General features: G+C 38.2%; 2 protein-coding genes and 1 non-coding gene across 4 annotated transcripts; 1 reads left to right on the plus strand and 2 right to left on the minus strand.

Moving 5' to 3' along the window:
- The first annotated feature begins 2614 nt into the window (after positions 1 to 2614).
- On the plus strand, positions 2615 to 3796 carry LOC126614305 (vascular-related unknown protein 3-like). 2 transcript variants are annotated; one of them, XM_050281893.1, is made up of 3 exons: positions 2622 to 3104; positions 3232 to 3300; positions 3439 to 3796. In XM_050281893.1, exons 1-3 carry the CDS (start codon positions 2736 to 2738, stop codon positions 3574 to 3576), a joined length of 576 nt encoding a protein of 191 aa, XP_050137850.1. In that variant the 5' UTR covers positions 2622 to 2735; the 3' UTR covers positions 3577 to 3796. The 2 variants fall into 2 exon arrangements, with proteins under 2 accessions (XP_050137851.1, XP_050137850.1); XM_050281894.1 differs by lacking the exon at positions 3232 to 3300 and having other exon boundaries at positions 2615 to 3104.
- Positions 3797 to 6514: 2718 nt separating this feature from the next.
- On the minus strand, positions 6515 to 6585 carry TRNAG-CCC (transfer RNA glycine (anticodon CCC)). The gene has a single exon. It is a non-coding gene; the product is annotated as a tRNA-Gly (tRNA).
- A 751-nt stretch (positions 6586 to 7336) lies between these two features.
- Positions 7337 to 11687, minus strand: LOC126617271 (electron transfer flavoprotein subunit alpha, mitochondrial). Its single transcript, XM_050285297.1, has 8 exons — positions 11501 to 11687; positions 11186 to 11368; positions 10692 to 10903; positions 10097 to 10260; positions 9558 to 9716; positions 9053 to 9105; positions 7963 to 8103; positions 7337 to 7640 (listed from the first exon to the last, which is right to left on the minus strand). Exons 1-8 carry the CDS (start codon positions 11582 to 11584, stop codon positions 7563 to 7565), a joined length of 1074 nt encoding a protein of 357 aa, XP_050141254.1. The 5' UTR covers positions 11585 to 11687; the 3' UTR covers positions 7337 to 7562.
- Positions 11688 to 12431: the final 744 nt, after the last annotated feature.

The raw sequence follows: 12431 nt of genomic DNA on the forward strand, positions 1-12431 counted from the left end.
TTTGAATATACCACCATGACCTACTCAACCTCAGGAACATCCTTATATTTTTAGAAAATTTTTCCGACCACCCACATGCCTTCACTCGCAGGCACGTGCCTAACACACCAAACAGATTCCCTAACTGCGTTCGGGAATATTCCGTTAAATATAAGCATATACCGTTAAATATACCTGACATCATTAATCACCATTAGGAATATTCCGTCAAAGTTGACGAAATATTCGTCTTCTTCTCCGGCGAGTCACCGAATTCCGTCGTCGTCGTCGGAAACTGGGAAAATTTTCTAAACTTCATATCTTCTTCATTTCTCAACCAAAATTCATGAAATTTGTACCAAAATGAAGCTTACAACGAGTAGAACAAAACATTACCAACTTTAAGCCCTAAAATCCACGGGATCTCGCCGGAGAAACCTCAATAATCCGGCCAAAACTTGAAACTCACGAAGTGGGACTTCCCGACGTCCAAAACACTCCAACTTTCTTCCCCAAGCTTCGTGAAGATGTTTTAAGGCTTCCTATGACCTTAAAACTCACTAAAAAGTCCACATTTACAACTGCATGAACAGTAACCCCAATCGGGGATCTTGGTTTCACGGGTTTTCGAGGTTTTCACGTCTGACTAAGGGTATGGATGAGCTCCTGAGTTCACAAGGAACACAAAAGCAACCTCCTCGACGTCGATCCGAGTAAGATAAAGCTAGTTTGAAGATTGATCGTACAACTTGTATGAAAAATGGATAAAATCTGAGAGAATGAAAAAGAGAAGGGTCAACGGGTTGTTTGGGTGTGTGTGAGTGGTCCTAGTTTGGGTTACCAACCAAAACAAATAAAAGCTTAAGTTCTAGTTGGGTCCAAAAATTTAGAAACTTAACATATTGGTCCACCTCTAAAAGCATGTCACACACAACAGACCTCAACGTCCAAGGGCAAAATAAACATTTCACACTGACGATAAAATAATTCGGGACGGGCTGTGACAGTGTGTCATCTTGGGTGATGTACACCTTAGTATGTGTGCAAGTGGCTCGTTATCTATATTAAGAATTATTTATCTATAGATTTCTAAGATGACACCTGTTGTTTGTCTTAGGCACTAGTCGTGTGTGAGCTCTTCTATCCTTGTGCTAGGCTACTATTGCACAAACTCCAAGTGAGTAACTTTAATATATGTGACATGGTTATTACCCATGAAATTGTCATGCTGATATACTTTGTGGTTATGGTATGCATTTTTAAATGTGTTTCTATTGAAATGTTGCTCTTAAATTCAATCATCAATCTACTTTTATGAAGAAAAAAAATTGTTATAGTTATTTGAGATGATTGAAATGTGACGGCGATTAGAAGACTGCTACCTTATTGTCATGGGGTTATGTGACATAGGAGTCTGCACCATGTAACACTGGTACATTGATTGTCCTGTTTAGTTTATCTGCATTTGGGGACCATACTATTTAAGGGTTGTGTTTGGTTAATCTGCATTGGGCAATCCTAGGATCATTCTTGGTTTATCTGTTATGGGTGATCCTTATTACTTAGGTGTGGCCTTACATACTTTAAGGGGTGATCATACTTGGTTAATTCGCATTGAGCGATCACTGCCTACCAATGTTCTTATGAGTGGTTCTGCTTGATTAATCCGCATTGGAGGGCTACTTCCTACTTGGTTATATATTGTAGGTTTTGGTCAAACTATGTCACTCTAGCCCTAGTTTTTAGTATGTTTATGGAAGCGAGAATTGAGAACCTGTGTGGTTCAATATAAAAAAATTAAAAAAAACGATGGTTGTCTGTGTGACTCATTTGAGATTTTCCAACGAGATTTGTCTATGAGTTTATAAATGGTTTTATGAACTGATGTTTCTAAACTGGGACCTTGCTATGATCCCACGATCCCGGATATCCTATAATCTCATAGTAGCAAGATTTAGAGTGACTACGTTGACCACATTGCTCACAGATTCTATCTGACGGAGGGCGACTGGAACCACCAGTCAAATGGCAGTATAAGGGCTGGATTGGTCCAGTTGGTTGGTGCGGTCATGGTTACGAGACTAGTTTGACGTGGGATGGTTTCGAGCGGTTAGTATAGCAGTGTCGACAGCTTCAGACTTACCATTCATCTTTTCTTAGTGAAGAGCATCGCGACGAATATACGCATAGGCTTCTTCCAAAGGGGAATATGATCTTTGCGTAGGATTTCACCTCGAACTTGTTCAAATTCGGAGTTGAGACTTGCAAAAAAATTGCACTCTCTGATGTTCAATAGATTTTCTGTATGTTTTCACATCATCTTTATCCTTCATGGCCACCTGTTCACAGTGGTGCAGTTCTTGAAAAATCTCCGTTAACTCTCCATAGTATCGTACAAAGTCTTCGGGTGACTAAATAAGTGACGCATTCAAGAAAATGGGTGGAAAGGCAAGTCCACCCCTAGAATTAATCTTTGGCAAATATAGTCTTACACCACAAGGGTCCAACCCTCTCTCTGGCAGTTGCTGTAGCCAAATTTTGCTCCTACTCCCTTAAGGTGTCCCCACATGATCAAGAATATTGATCAGGTTATTATTTTCTTAATCCCAATATTCTCTTTCTTCTCTACTATATATACCTGCTCTCCTCTGGACGTCTTTTCTTCACTTTCCGACAGTTTACTACCAACACCATATACCTATATTTCCTTGTTCTATTTTCATCATCTTATTAATTCAAAAAGCACTACTACACAGATGGAAGATCGCTCCAGAAACTCTATGATGGGAAGAGGTAATTCTTCTGATACAAGAACCACTACTCAAGAGTCCCCTGAGGAGAGTAGTTGGACTATGTACTTGCAAGATTTCATGATAACCAATAGTCAAGACGATGACGATGACGACCGCCGTTCTTTCTCCTCATACGGTTATGAGAATTGTTCCATAATCTCCGACGCCGCTTCTTCAGTCACCCGAAAGTTTACTATTAATGGAGAAGTTTTAGGGTTTGGCGTGGTTGGAGGTTATAATAGATCTGACGTCATGATTAAGAGAAAACCCAAGGAAGCTTTTCTTGATGATGCTTTGGAGGACACAGCTAGTTCTCCAGTAAGTAGTCCCAAGGTGACTATCCTATTCCTAATTGTTTTTTTGTCGGTCCAATATTTTTTTAATCATGCTAACTTTTTACAAGTAAAATGTTTAACATATGCTTCCCAGATTGAATTAATTTCATTTCTACTTTCATTAGGTTTGTAATCTAAGCCAGTCAACTGTGGAACCAACAATCCAAAAAGATTATAAAGACATACCTAATGCGGTAAAAAAGAAATTTACCACACTATTTTTTCATCGGTTTTCTTTTTATTGTAGCATTGTCTTTTATTATTCTGGTGCTTATTTTTGCAAACAATGAGTCCTTAAACCGATGGTGTGCTTTGAATTTTTGCTCTTACAGGAGAAAGGAAGTGCTTCTGGCCGGGTGGATGAGAGAAATGAATCGGGATTTATTGGGAGAGAGAGTGACTGCACAGAATTGAAGAAAAGGGGACTTTGCTTGGTTCCATTTTCTATGGTAGCAAACTATTTTGGATGAATCATTGCTATCATAGTCCATATATACTAGTACCTCAGTGAATACGTATATCTCCTCTCTCTCTCTCTCTCTCTCTCTCTCTCTCTCTCTCTCTCTCTCTCTCATAATAATTGATTCTGTACATAATGTGATCGATTGCTTTTATCATATGCTATTGAGGAAGTACACTTCATGTATCATCAATTTCAGCAAGAACAAAATCAAAACCAGTTGTCCAGTAGCTGTAGACGATATATATAGTCTTTTCCCGTTAGGTTTATACTATGATCACAATCATATAAAGTCATAGTATCAACAGTATCAATATTATAAACGACGTATCGATGGCATATGTACACTAGCATCTCTTAAAAGTGCGTAGTTAACCACGCTAGATAAAATTTGCATATACAATAGCAGGCAGAATTAGTGTTAGATGAGGTAAGAGACATTAATTTATTGGGCCAAAACTGCACAAACTTGATTATTTTCGTCGATACTGTCTTTCAGTGAGGAAATCAATTAAGTTCATTGATGAAGATCTCCACTAAAGGACCATTTTGTTGTAATATCCCCTTTTCCAATTTATCTTTATCTTAAAAAATAAACATTAACTACTAGACGCATCAAAGAAAAATATTTGCCACTTAGTACTACGATCTAGTGGTATTTTTCTTCACTTGCAAGTAAGAGGTCGGTTCGATTCTCGCCAAAGGCAAATTTGAATCATATTATTGCTGACCTATTGTGAGGTCAAGCTCATATTCCTCCCCCTTATTGTAAATAATATCGTTTGTTTAAAAAAATACAAACAAACATAAAAACGTGGATTAGATTGCTTGTTTTAAAATATCAGATATACATTCACACCAAAGAAACAGACATACTCACACATATGTGTACTGAAGAAACATCCTTTGTTAGTAGTCTTTCATTTGGATACCCAGCACATGCAGTTCCCACACCGTAAAATTTTTGGTTTATATATGTGTTTGGACCCGAAATTACATCTTCGGCCTGTACAATCAAGGCCGTTGAATGAGCGTAGCTCATAACCGTTGGATGAAAAGAAGTGAAGATAATTTTGTAGTTATTGAAGGATAATATTGTGATTTTTATCATAATTATCTTTTAATAATGATTTATCTTGTCTTTTTCTTATGAAAGATGGAAAATATATCTCATGCTGGAAACAAGCGGCACGATTCGAATTGGTTTGAATGTGTGGTTTGGATAAATTTTGGTTGATGGATCTGCATGCATACGATGAGGTTGAGGGAAAAAATGGTGATATGCTTGGGAAATAATTCTACACGTGGTGGCAATAAGATGGCAAAACAATTGTTGGGACACATGGTCTTCATGCATGCATAGGAAACTTGCGGATTGGGTGAATCCCAATAGGTAATTAGATAGACATCTGCAACGTGTAGGTGTTTGGGAGCAAAATATCAGTTTGGGCCGAGTATAGAATTATTCTCGGCCCAGAAGGCCTTACGACAGGGTTATCAGGGATCGTTTAGTTCTGGATCGGTTAGGTCATGGGCTTCCAAACCTGGGTCGGTTAAGTTATGCTGCAAGACGAGTCGAATCCTGGTGCAATGAGGAGTCTCGGCAAGACTAATAACCTGGAAGTGAATCCAGCTCAATAAAGGACTAGGTTCGCAATTATAGTGAAAATAGGATTGGTCGAGTTGGTGTTTGATCAGGAGAAGAAGTCCTAATCCGGGTAGGTTTTTAACTCGACCTTGAAGGTATCCGGTGCTATAAATAGAAGAGGTTGTACATCGTTCGAAGCCCCCTCCAATTCAACACACAACTGCCATGAGCAAACTCTCTCAACAACTTTGAGATTTTTATTTTCTCTTTTCGCTGACACATCTTCCGTTGGCATCAACAACACTGTGAAAGCAACCAGTGATATCTTAAGTCAGCATAGATAGCTCTGTCGCCGTAGAATCAGCCAATCTCGCAGCATCTTCCGTTGGCATCAACAGCACTGCAGCGAGGACGGTTGGTTACCTATCCAAGTCTCGGTCAAGAAAGATTTCCGAATCCTTATTGATTGAGGTCATCTTATTAGCCTTCTCGGCGAAGTGAGGTGTTACAGTTTATGGAGCTCGGCGCATTGCACGCCGAGTTATTTTATGATTGGATACTCTCAAGTGGGATTTAGAGTTCGACATTCAGACGGCCGAACCACGTTCACTATTAAGACGTATATTTGTTTTGAGTATTTGTGCCTTTACACTTTGGTGTCGATTCGGCGTGAATTTACTCTGACGAATAACATCACTGTGACCGAATCCGACGACGGCGATTCGTGAACTTCGTAAGAATAGTAGCCTTGTCTTCAGGTTCGAGAACCCAAAAGGCCGAGACGTGTTCCTTCCTCGGTCGCAATCGCAAGATGCAGAAGTCAGCCGCGCACCCAACGCAACATCAATAAATTTACTCCTCGGCCGACGAGTTGGCACGTCCCGCATTCACCGAATGACGTAGTTAGCTTATAGATTACTCGGCCTGCGTGCCACGTAGGTTTGGTAGTTTTTAGGGTCAACAATATGCTACATGTATATTCGCATTCTCTCACTACAAAGTGATTGAGCATTTGTCCAATTTTCTCATGATCGATCACTTACTCTTATCATCATTAGTGTATTTTCCTGGCGGAGATGGTTTCACCACTAACCATTGCAAAATTGAACTTAAAAGCGAGTTCGCTTTCTGTTTTGTCATTGTTATCTTATGTGGTATTGCCGGCTCGCCGGGTTTTTCCCATTAGATATACTTTGTCAGAGCAAGGTTTAAGGCTTAAGGTTTAACAAAGGCCGTCTATAGTCTTCCGTTTTGTAATTCCTTTCTTTTTTAATTCAGTTGCCAATGTTTAAGAGAGAGAGGGAGAGAGAGAATGAGATGAAGTTGAATGTTTTAAATGTTTTTTAAAAAAAAGTTGGTGTGCGCATCCAGGGAATCGAACCCTGGTCAGTACCGTGGGAGGGTACTATGATACCACTACACCAGATGCGCTTGCTTGTTATAATGATTTACTATAGTTACAACATATTTCCAATTTGTTATTTCTAACTTCTGATTTATGAAGTAACTTTAAATTCACTAAGCCAAATAGAAGCTCGTTCCAATCCGAAATTCTACTATGCTTTTGTATGAATAAGGACATCCTCAAACAACAAAGTTACAATTAAAAAGCTAAAAAATTTACTAAACAAGCATTAATATATTAATATATTAAGTTTTTCGTACAAAACACTTATAATCATTGTTGGCAAAGTCAATCATATTGATACTAAGAGAAATGCTAAGGAGACTCTCTTAAAGTGGGACTCTCTATAGACTCTCCGTCACCTTATGTTTTTTGCACAATGTTCAATAATGTTGGTACGGAAATTGTGCTAAAAACATGAGATGACGGAAAGTCCATGGAAAGATCCACTTTTGGAAGAGTCTCCTTAGCATTTCCCTTGATACCAATTAACATATAGGTTTAATTTTTATTTTAATTAGGGTTGGTCATTGAGATGCAAAATTGAACCGTCCCCGTGTGGCATGCACCCGATTGGAGAAATGTAGAGCTGGATGTGTTGTCAAGGATTTAATTATAAAAAATTAAACAGTCGAAGATCTCAATGTATACTATACAGTGGTGCATACCAAAAAAACCCGATAAACAATTACTAATAAAAAAAAACAAAAACTAACAGAAGGAATCGCCTCTACCACTTCTATTTTAAAATATCTACATACTAATGCATATGACTAATTGAGATGGGAAATCCACAGACGCCTTGGGCCTCTTCTTTTTTGTTTCCAATAAGTAACTCTTTTGTTCAGAAAAAAGAAGAAAAACAGAGAGGATTCACCAAAAGAATTATCAATTTGGTGTTATTCAAATTTCCACCATCGGTTTTGAATATTGTTACAATTATTCAAACTGTTCAGCTATTTTGCAGCACGTTTTGGATCCTTGAAACGAGCAGGTTTCGGGTTTATTTTTTCTCAGGAAGCTTCTCTAGCAACTCCGGAATAACTTCAAATATATCGCCTACGAGTCCATAGTCAGCAACCTGGGATGATTAAAGTTTATTTTACTATTGGAATGGCAAAATCAGCAGCATGTAAGTGCATCCATGTCATATCATTCCAAAAGGTCTTGGAACTACGAAAACCACATGCAAAGCAAGTTTTGCGGAATGTAAATTCCTTAAACCTAAAACACAATCTGATTCATATTTCAAGAACGCTTCTCCCTTTTTCTTTTCAGCAGCGGAGGAAGTAAAAATGGCTTGGACTTTTGGATCTTTGAGAAAACACTAAATTCTTTAAGAAATGAATGCATCTTGTATAGGATGAACCTTCACAAAACTTCGAGAGAGTTCAAATCATCACCTGAAATATTGGGGCATCTGCATCTTTGTTCACAGCAACAATGTACTTGGAATCTCTCATGCCTGCTAAATGTTGAATGGCTCCTGAAACACCAAAAGCCAGGTACAACTCCGGGGCAACTATCTTTCCAGTTTGGCCAACCTAACGGACAAAGCAATCACATTCTAAGAGAAGTTAGAACAAAAATATAGGACAAACAGAACATAAGACTAAGGGCTGGTTTGGTATTGATGTGCTTTGAAAAAAAGCTGCTGTGAGAATAAGCGGCTGTGCTGTGAGAATAAGCGGCTGTGAAATAAATCAGCAGAGCGTTTGGTAAACTTTTTTGTAAAAGTGCTTTTGGAAAAAAAAGCAGTCTGATAGTGGGTCTTTTCATTAAAGGAGCACTATAGCTCCGTGTGCTTTGAAAAAAAACCAATTTTCCAAAGCTGCAAATAGCAGCTTCAGCTTTTTCCTTTGATTTCAGCTTATTCTCACAGCAGCTTCCAAAATAAGCCATTTTTTTTCAGTTTACCAAACACCTAAAACCCTCGTAGCTTTTTTTCACAGATGCTTTTTTTTTAAGCACCTCACTCCCAAACTAGGTCTAACTATAACAGGATCAAGGATGTGAGACGTCATATCCTCGAGATAGTGCAAATGGTTAAGATTCATGATATATTTATGGCGAACCATTTTGAAATCAGAACATTCAATTCCAGGAGATGTTTTGCCTGTTGAAGAAGTATAAACTAAAGAGGAAAAAGCATACTAGCTTTGACTAGAACAGGTACTCCAATAGTCCAATGAAGCATCCGCACTACAAACTACTTAATTGGGACTACAAACTACTCCAATAATCCAATAGTCCAATGGTCCAATGAAGCATCTGCACTACTAACTACTCCAATAGTCCAATGACTAGAACCGAAGATGTTTTTGGATCCCAGAAAGGATTCTCAATTGGGACTCAACAAGCCCTTCTATATGGGATGAATTATTCACTTGTTGCATAATGTTAACTTATAACAGATGAGTTTTGAGAGTATCATGTCATTACATTAAACACAAAATATTCTTCAAGGTTGGGAAGAACATTTATAAATGTTACCTGCAGCTCATTAGGAACATATCCGGCATCAACAGCAGCACGGGTAGCTCCAACTAATGAAAAGAGAGGAAAGAAACGTCAGATTATTCTTATCCACATTGCAAAAACAGAACATGCCTATAAGTTCCAAGTATGGAAGGCTAAAACTCATCTAAATTGTGAATTTAATGTATGTTGTTGATATAACTCAACAACATATCACATTGCTAGAACAGAATATGCGTATAGACTCAAATATGGAAGGTTAAAAATTTTCTAAATTGTGAATAAATGTTTATACAACTCAACTAAATTCTGTATATCATATTAAGTCGTAAGAAAGCATGGCAAGTAATCAACAAGAAACATTACAGGTTATCAGCATACACAAGCACAGCCACAACACACACATGACAAAGTAACAAGAATAAGAAGCACAAAGAAGCAACACTAATAAGATTACAGATGCTAGAAAAAAAGAAAAAAAGAATGGAGTTCTGAGCACAAAAAGGATCAGTGAAATTACCAGCTGCACCAAGTTTCTCTGCGAGTTTTTCTATCATTTTGAAGTTTTCAGCACTTTTCAACGCACGGCCCCCAGTAACCACAACACGAGCATTCCCAAGATCAGGCCGGTCTGTATCCTGTGATGTGTGCTTTACATATCGAGATTTACAAACAGAATCTGCAAATGAGATAAAAGCTATGTAAAAATATGGCCTATGTTTTAATAGTCAATAAAAGGTCGTACCCAGTGCACAAGGCTCCCGCTTTACGCAGGGTCTGGGAGAGGTGAATGTCGGCTAGCCTTACCCCCATTTATGGAGAGGCTGCTCCCAAGTTATGTTTTAATAGTCAATGAGGTAAAAAATTTAACAGCTCCATTTATGATCAAAAGGATGTTTTCTAGGGTTACACCATGGACACTTGTAGCATTACCGTTGACCAGCGAAAATGAATTCACAGGTGGGCATAGAAGCAGTCACATAACTTCTTGTTAATTAAATTAGATTTAAACGTATATTTGACTAGTAGATATTATGCATTCAAAAATGACAATCTGACCTTCACCAAAGGTGGAGAGGTCAACCTGGGAGATAGGAGCTTCATTTGATTTCGAATCAGCCGAGATGGGGTATACTGGAAAAGATGTTGATCTAATGCTCAGCAGACAAGGGCCAGCACCAGTGTATCGAACAGTACAAAGGGCATTTCCGGCATAAATTGGCCTGCCATATGAAAAGATAATCTTACATTCTTACTGGTAGCTTGATGAAACCGACATGTACCACAGATACAGAGTCCAAAGTCAACCAAGACATGCTTACACAGGAACGTGAAACTAACCCCTCTAGACCTTTCCATAAGTGAAACAAGATACAAGAATAAAGACGTATTTCATGTTGGCATGCCTCTGAGTTATAGTAAGCGGATAGTTCTAGTTTGAAGAGCAGGGTATTTCCTGATGCATGAGGATATGATTTTGTAAACACGGTTGTAGTGGCTTTGATTGATTATACTTCAGTGAATTGCTATTTCACCGTGTTGTACTGTTGTTTAGTTAATTTCATTTTACTGAAGTCGTTATGTACAAAATCACCAAACAATAATTTACATAATACGAGAAGTGATCACAACAACAACCTAACAACAGAGTTACCTGACAAATAGATGAGAATCAGAAATTTCAATCACATCCGTGATTGGAGAAACATCTAAAAGCGCAGCAGCCCGTGGCAGTATGTTCTTCCCAAATGAACCCGAAGCAGTGATTACATGTGAGTACCCACCTTTCTGCTGAACCAAATGGATCAGTCTAGCCCAAGGTTCTGCTAGAGGATGACTAAATTTCTCAGAATCAGCCACAAGCACCTACACAAACAGTTAGCAATCAAACACCATAACACTCTACATATTTCAAAATCCCATATCATCATATGGGTCAGTAGCCCATTTGGAAATATAAAGGGCCGTTTGATAACCATTTCGTCTTCAATTTTCAATTTTTTTTAAAACCGAAAACTCGTTTGGTAACTATATCCTATATGCTAAAAGCTAAAAACTGAAATGGTTATCAAACGGGCCCTAAAACAACCTCAAATGCAAGATTTTTAATTACAGCTTGAAGAACATGCGGGGTGCCATTTGAGATACCTGAGAAACTGACGGGTCACACGAAGCAGCATTCGCAGCCGCTTCGTGGAGGGCAGGGCCGGAGCCTGCTAATAGCAACGAAATCGAGTTTTCGTCGCTCAAAGAACTTGCAGCCTTCACTGCGCTGACTGATTGGGGTTTGATAGCACCACCTTCGTGTTCGGCTAAAACCAATGTGCTAATCTACTCAATTATTCGAAATAAATCAGAAAATTATACAATTACAAACTGGTAATGAATTTTCAGTACATTAGACGAAGCGAAAATTTGAAAATTTTGAAAATTCTGAGGTGACTGGAGGAAAGTGAGACTTACGGATCTTGAATTGAAGGATGAAGCGAAAATTCGTGCCTTGAAGGAAGGAACGATTCGTTTCCTCAAGGCTCTGAAAGCTGCCATTTCTGAAGCTCTCTCCCTCTCTGTGTGTTTAGCTTTTGGGGTCGATGACGATGGACGAAGAATGACATAGGCAAACGATCGAACCGGCTGAGCTCCAAAATTCCTGACAAACGTGGCATTCTTATCAGTTATCACAACGGTTTTTAAGAAAAAAAACGGTGCGTTTCAAGTGGGTCTTCACTTTTACCTTCTCCCTTAACCAATTTACTAACGATGACGATCCCATCTAACGGCTATATAATAAATAAACAATTTTTTCGATTAACACACTTAATTATAGATATGTTAATAGAATTATTAAACGATTTTCCATTGAGTTGATTTTTTAGAGTTAATCTTTAGAATTTGACCTATAAAAAATGAGAAATGTCCAAAAATGACAAGGTTTCTATATTCCCTTGCAAATTTTACTCTCTTTTTTGCGACCACAATTTTTTTGTGTGACCATAGATGGTATTAAATCGTTGATATTAATAATTGGACCAACATAGATGAGATTGTAAAATTACACAACGCACAAGTACAAAATGATGTATCTTTATTCACTTGAAATTATTGAATTACTGGAGATAGTTTCAACAAAAGAATATCGCGGAGAAATTACAGATTGTATGTTTTGTAAGATAGACTTTTTGGGTCTATGGTATCTTCTAAACCTAACACATCCCGATCCGAAATATAAACCTAGACTTTCACGCCCCAAACCCTAGATACATTAAGGATCGACACACAACGTCTGTTATACCTGCTCAACAACCATGTCGCGCTTCAAGGATATGACAAAAAATAACCAAGCTATTCAATAACATAGTCATTTTTTTCATTTATTTCATGGTTACATCTAACC

The sequence above is a fragment of the Malus sylvestris genome, chromosome 3, assembly GCF_916048215.2.
Source record: "Malus sylvestris chromosome 3, drMalSylv7.2, whole genome shotgun sequence".
Classification (NCBI taxonomy): Eukaryota; Viridiplantae; Streptophyta; class Magnoliopsida; order Rosales; family Rosaceae; genus Malus; species Malus sylvestris.

Coding starts and splice junctions, on each gene's coding strand:
- LOC126614305 (XM_050281893.1), top strand. CDS start 2,736: ATGGAAGATCGCTCCAGAAACTCTATGATGGGAAGAGGTAATTCTTCT. Junction 3,105..3,231: donor CTCCAGTAAGTAGTCCCAAG/GTGACTATCCTA, acceptor TACTTTCATTAG/GTTTGTAATCTAAGCCAGTC. Junction 3,301..3,438: donor ATAAAGACATACCTAATGCG/GTAAAAAAGAAA, acceptor TTGCTCTTACAG/GAGAAAGGAAGTGCTTCTGG.
- LOC126617271 (XM_050285297.1), bottom strand. CDS start 11,584: ATGGCAGCTTTCAGAGCCTTGAGGAAACGAATCGTTCCTTCCTTCAAG. Junction 10,904..11,185: donor GTGACCCGTCAGTTTCTCAG/GTATCTCAAATG, acceptor CTGTTTGTGTAG/GTGCTTGTGGCTGATTCTGA. Junction 9,717..10,096: donor CCTCTCCACCTTTGGTGAAG/GTCAGATTGTCA, acceptor TCTCATTTGCAG/ATTCTGTTTGTAAATCTCGA.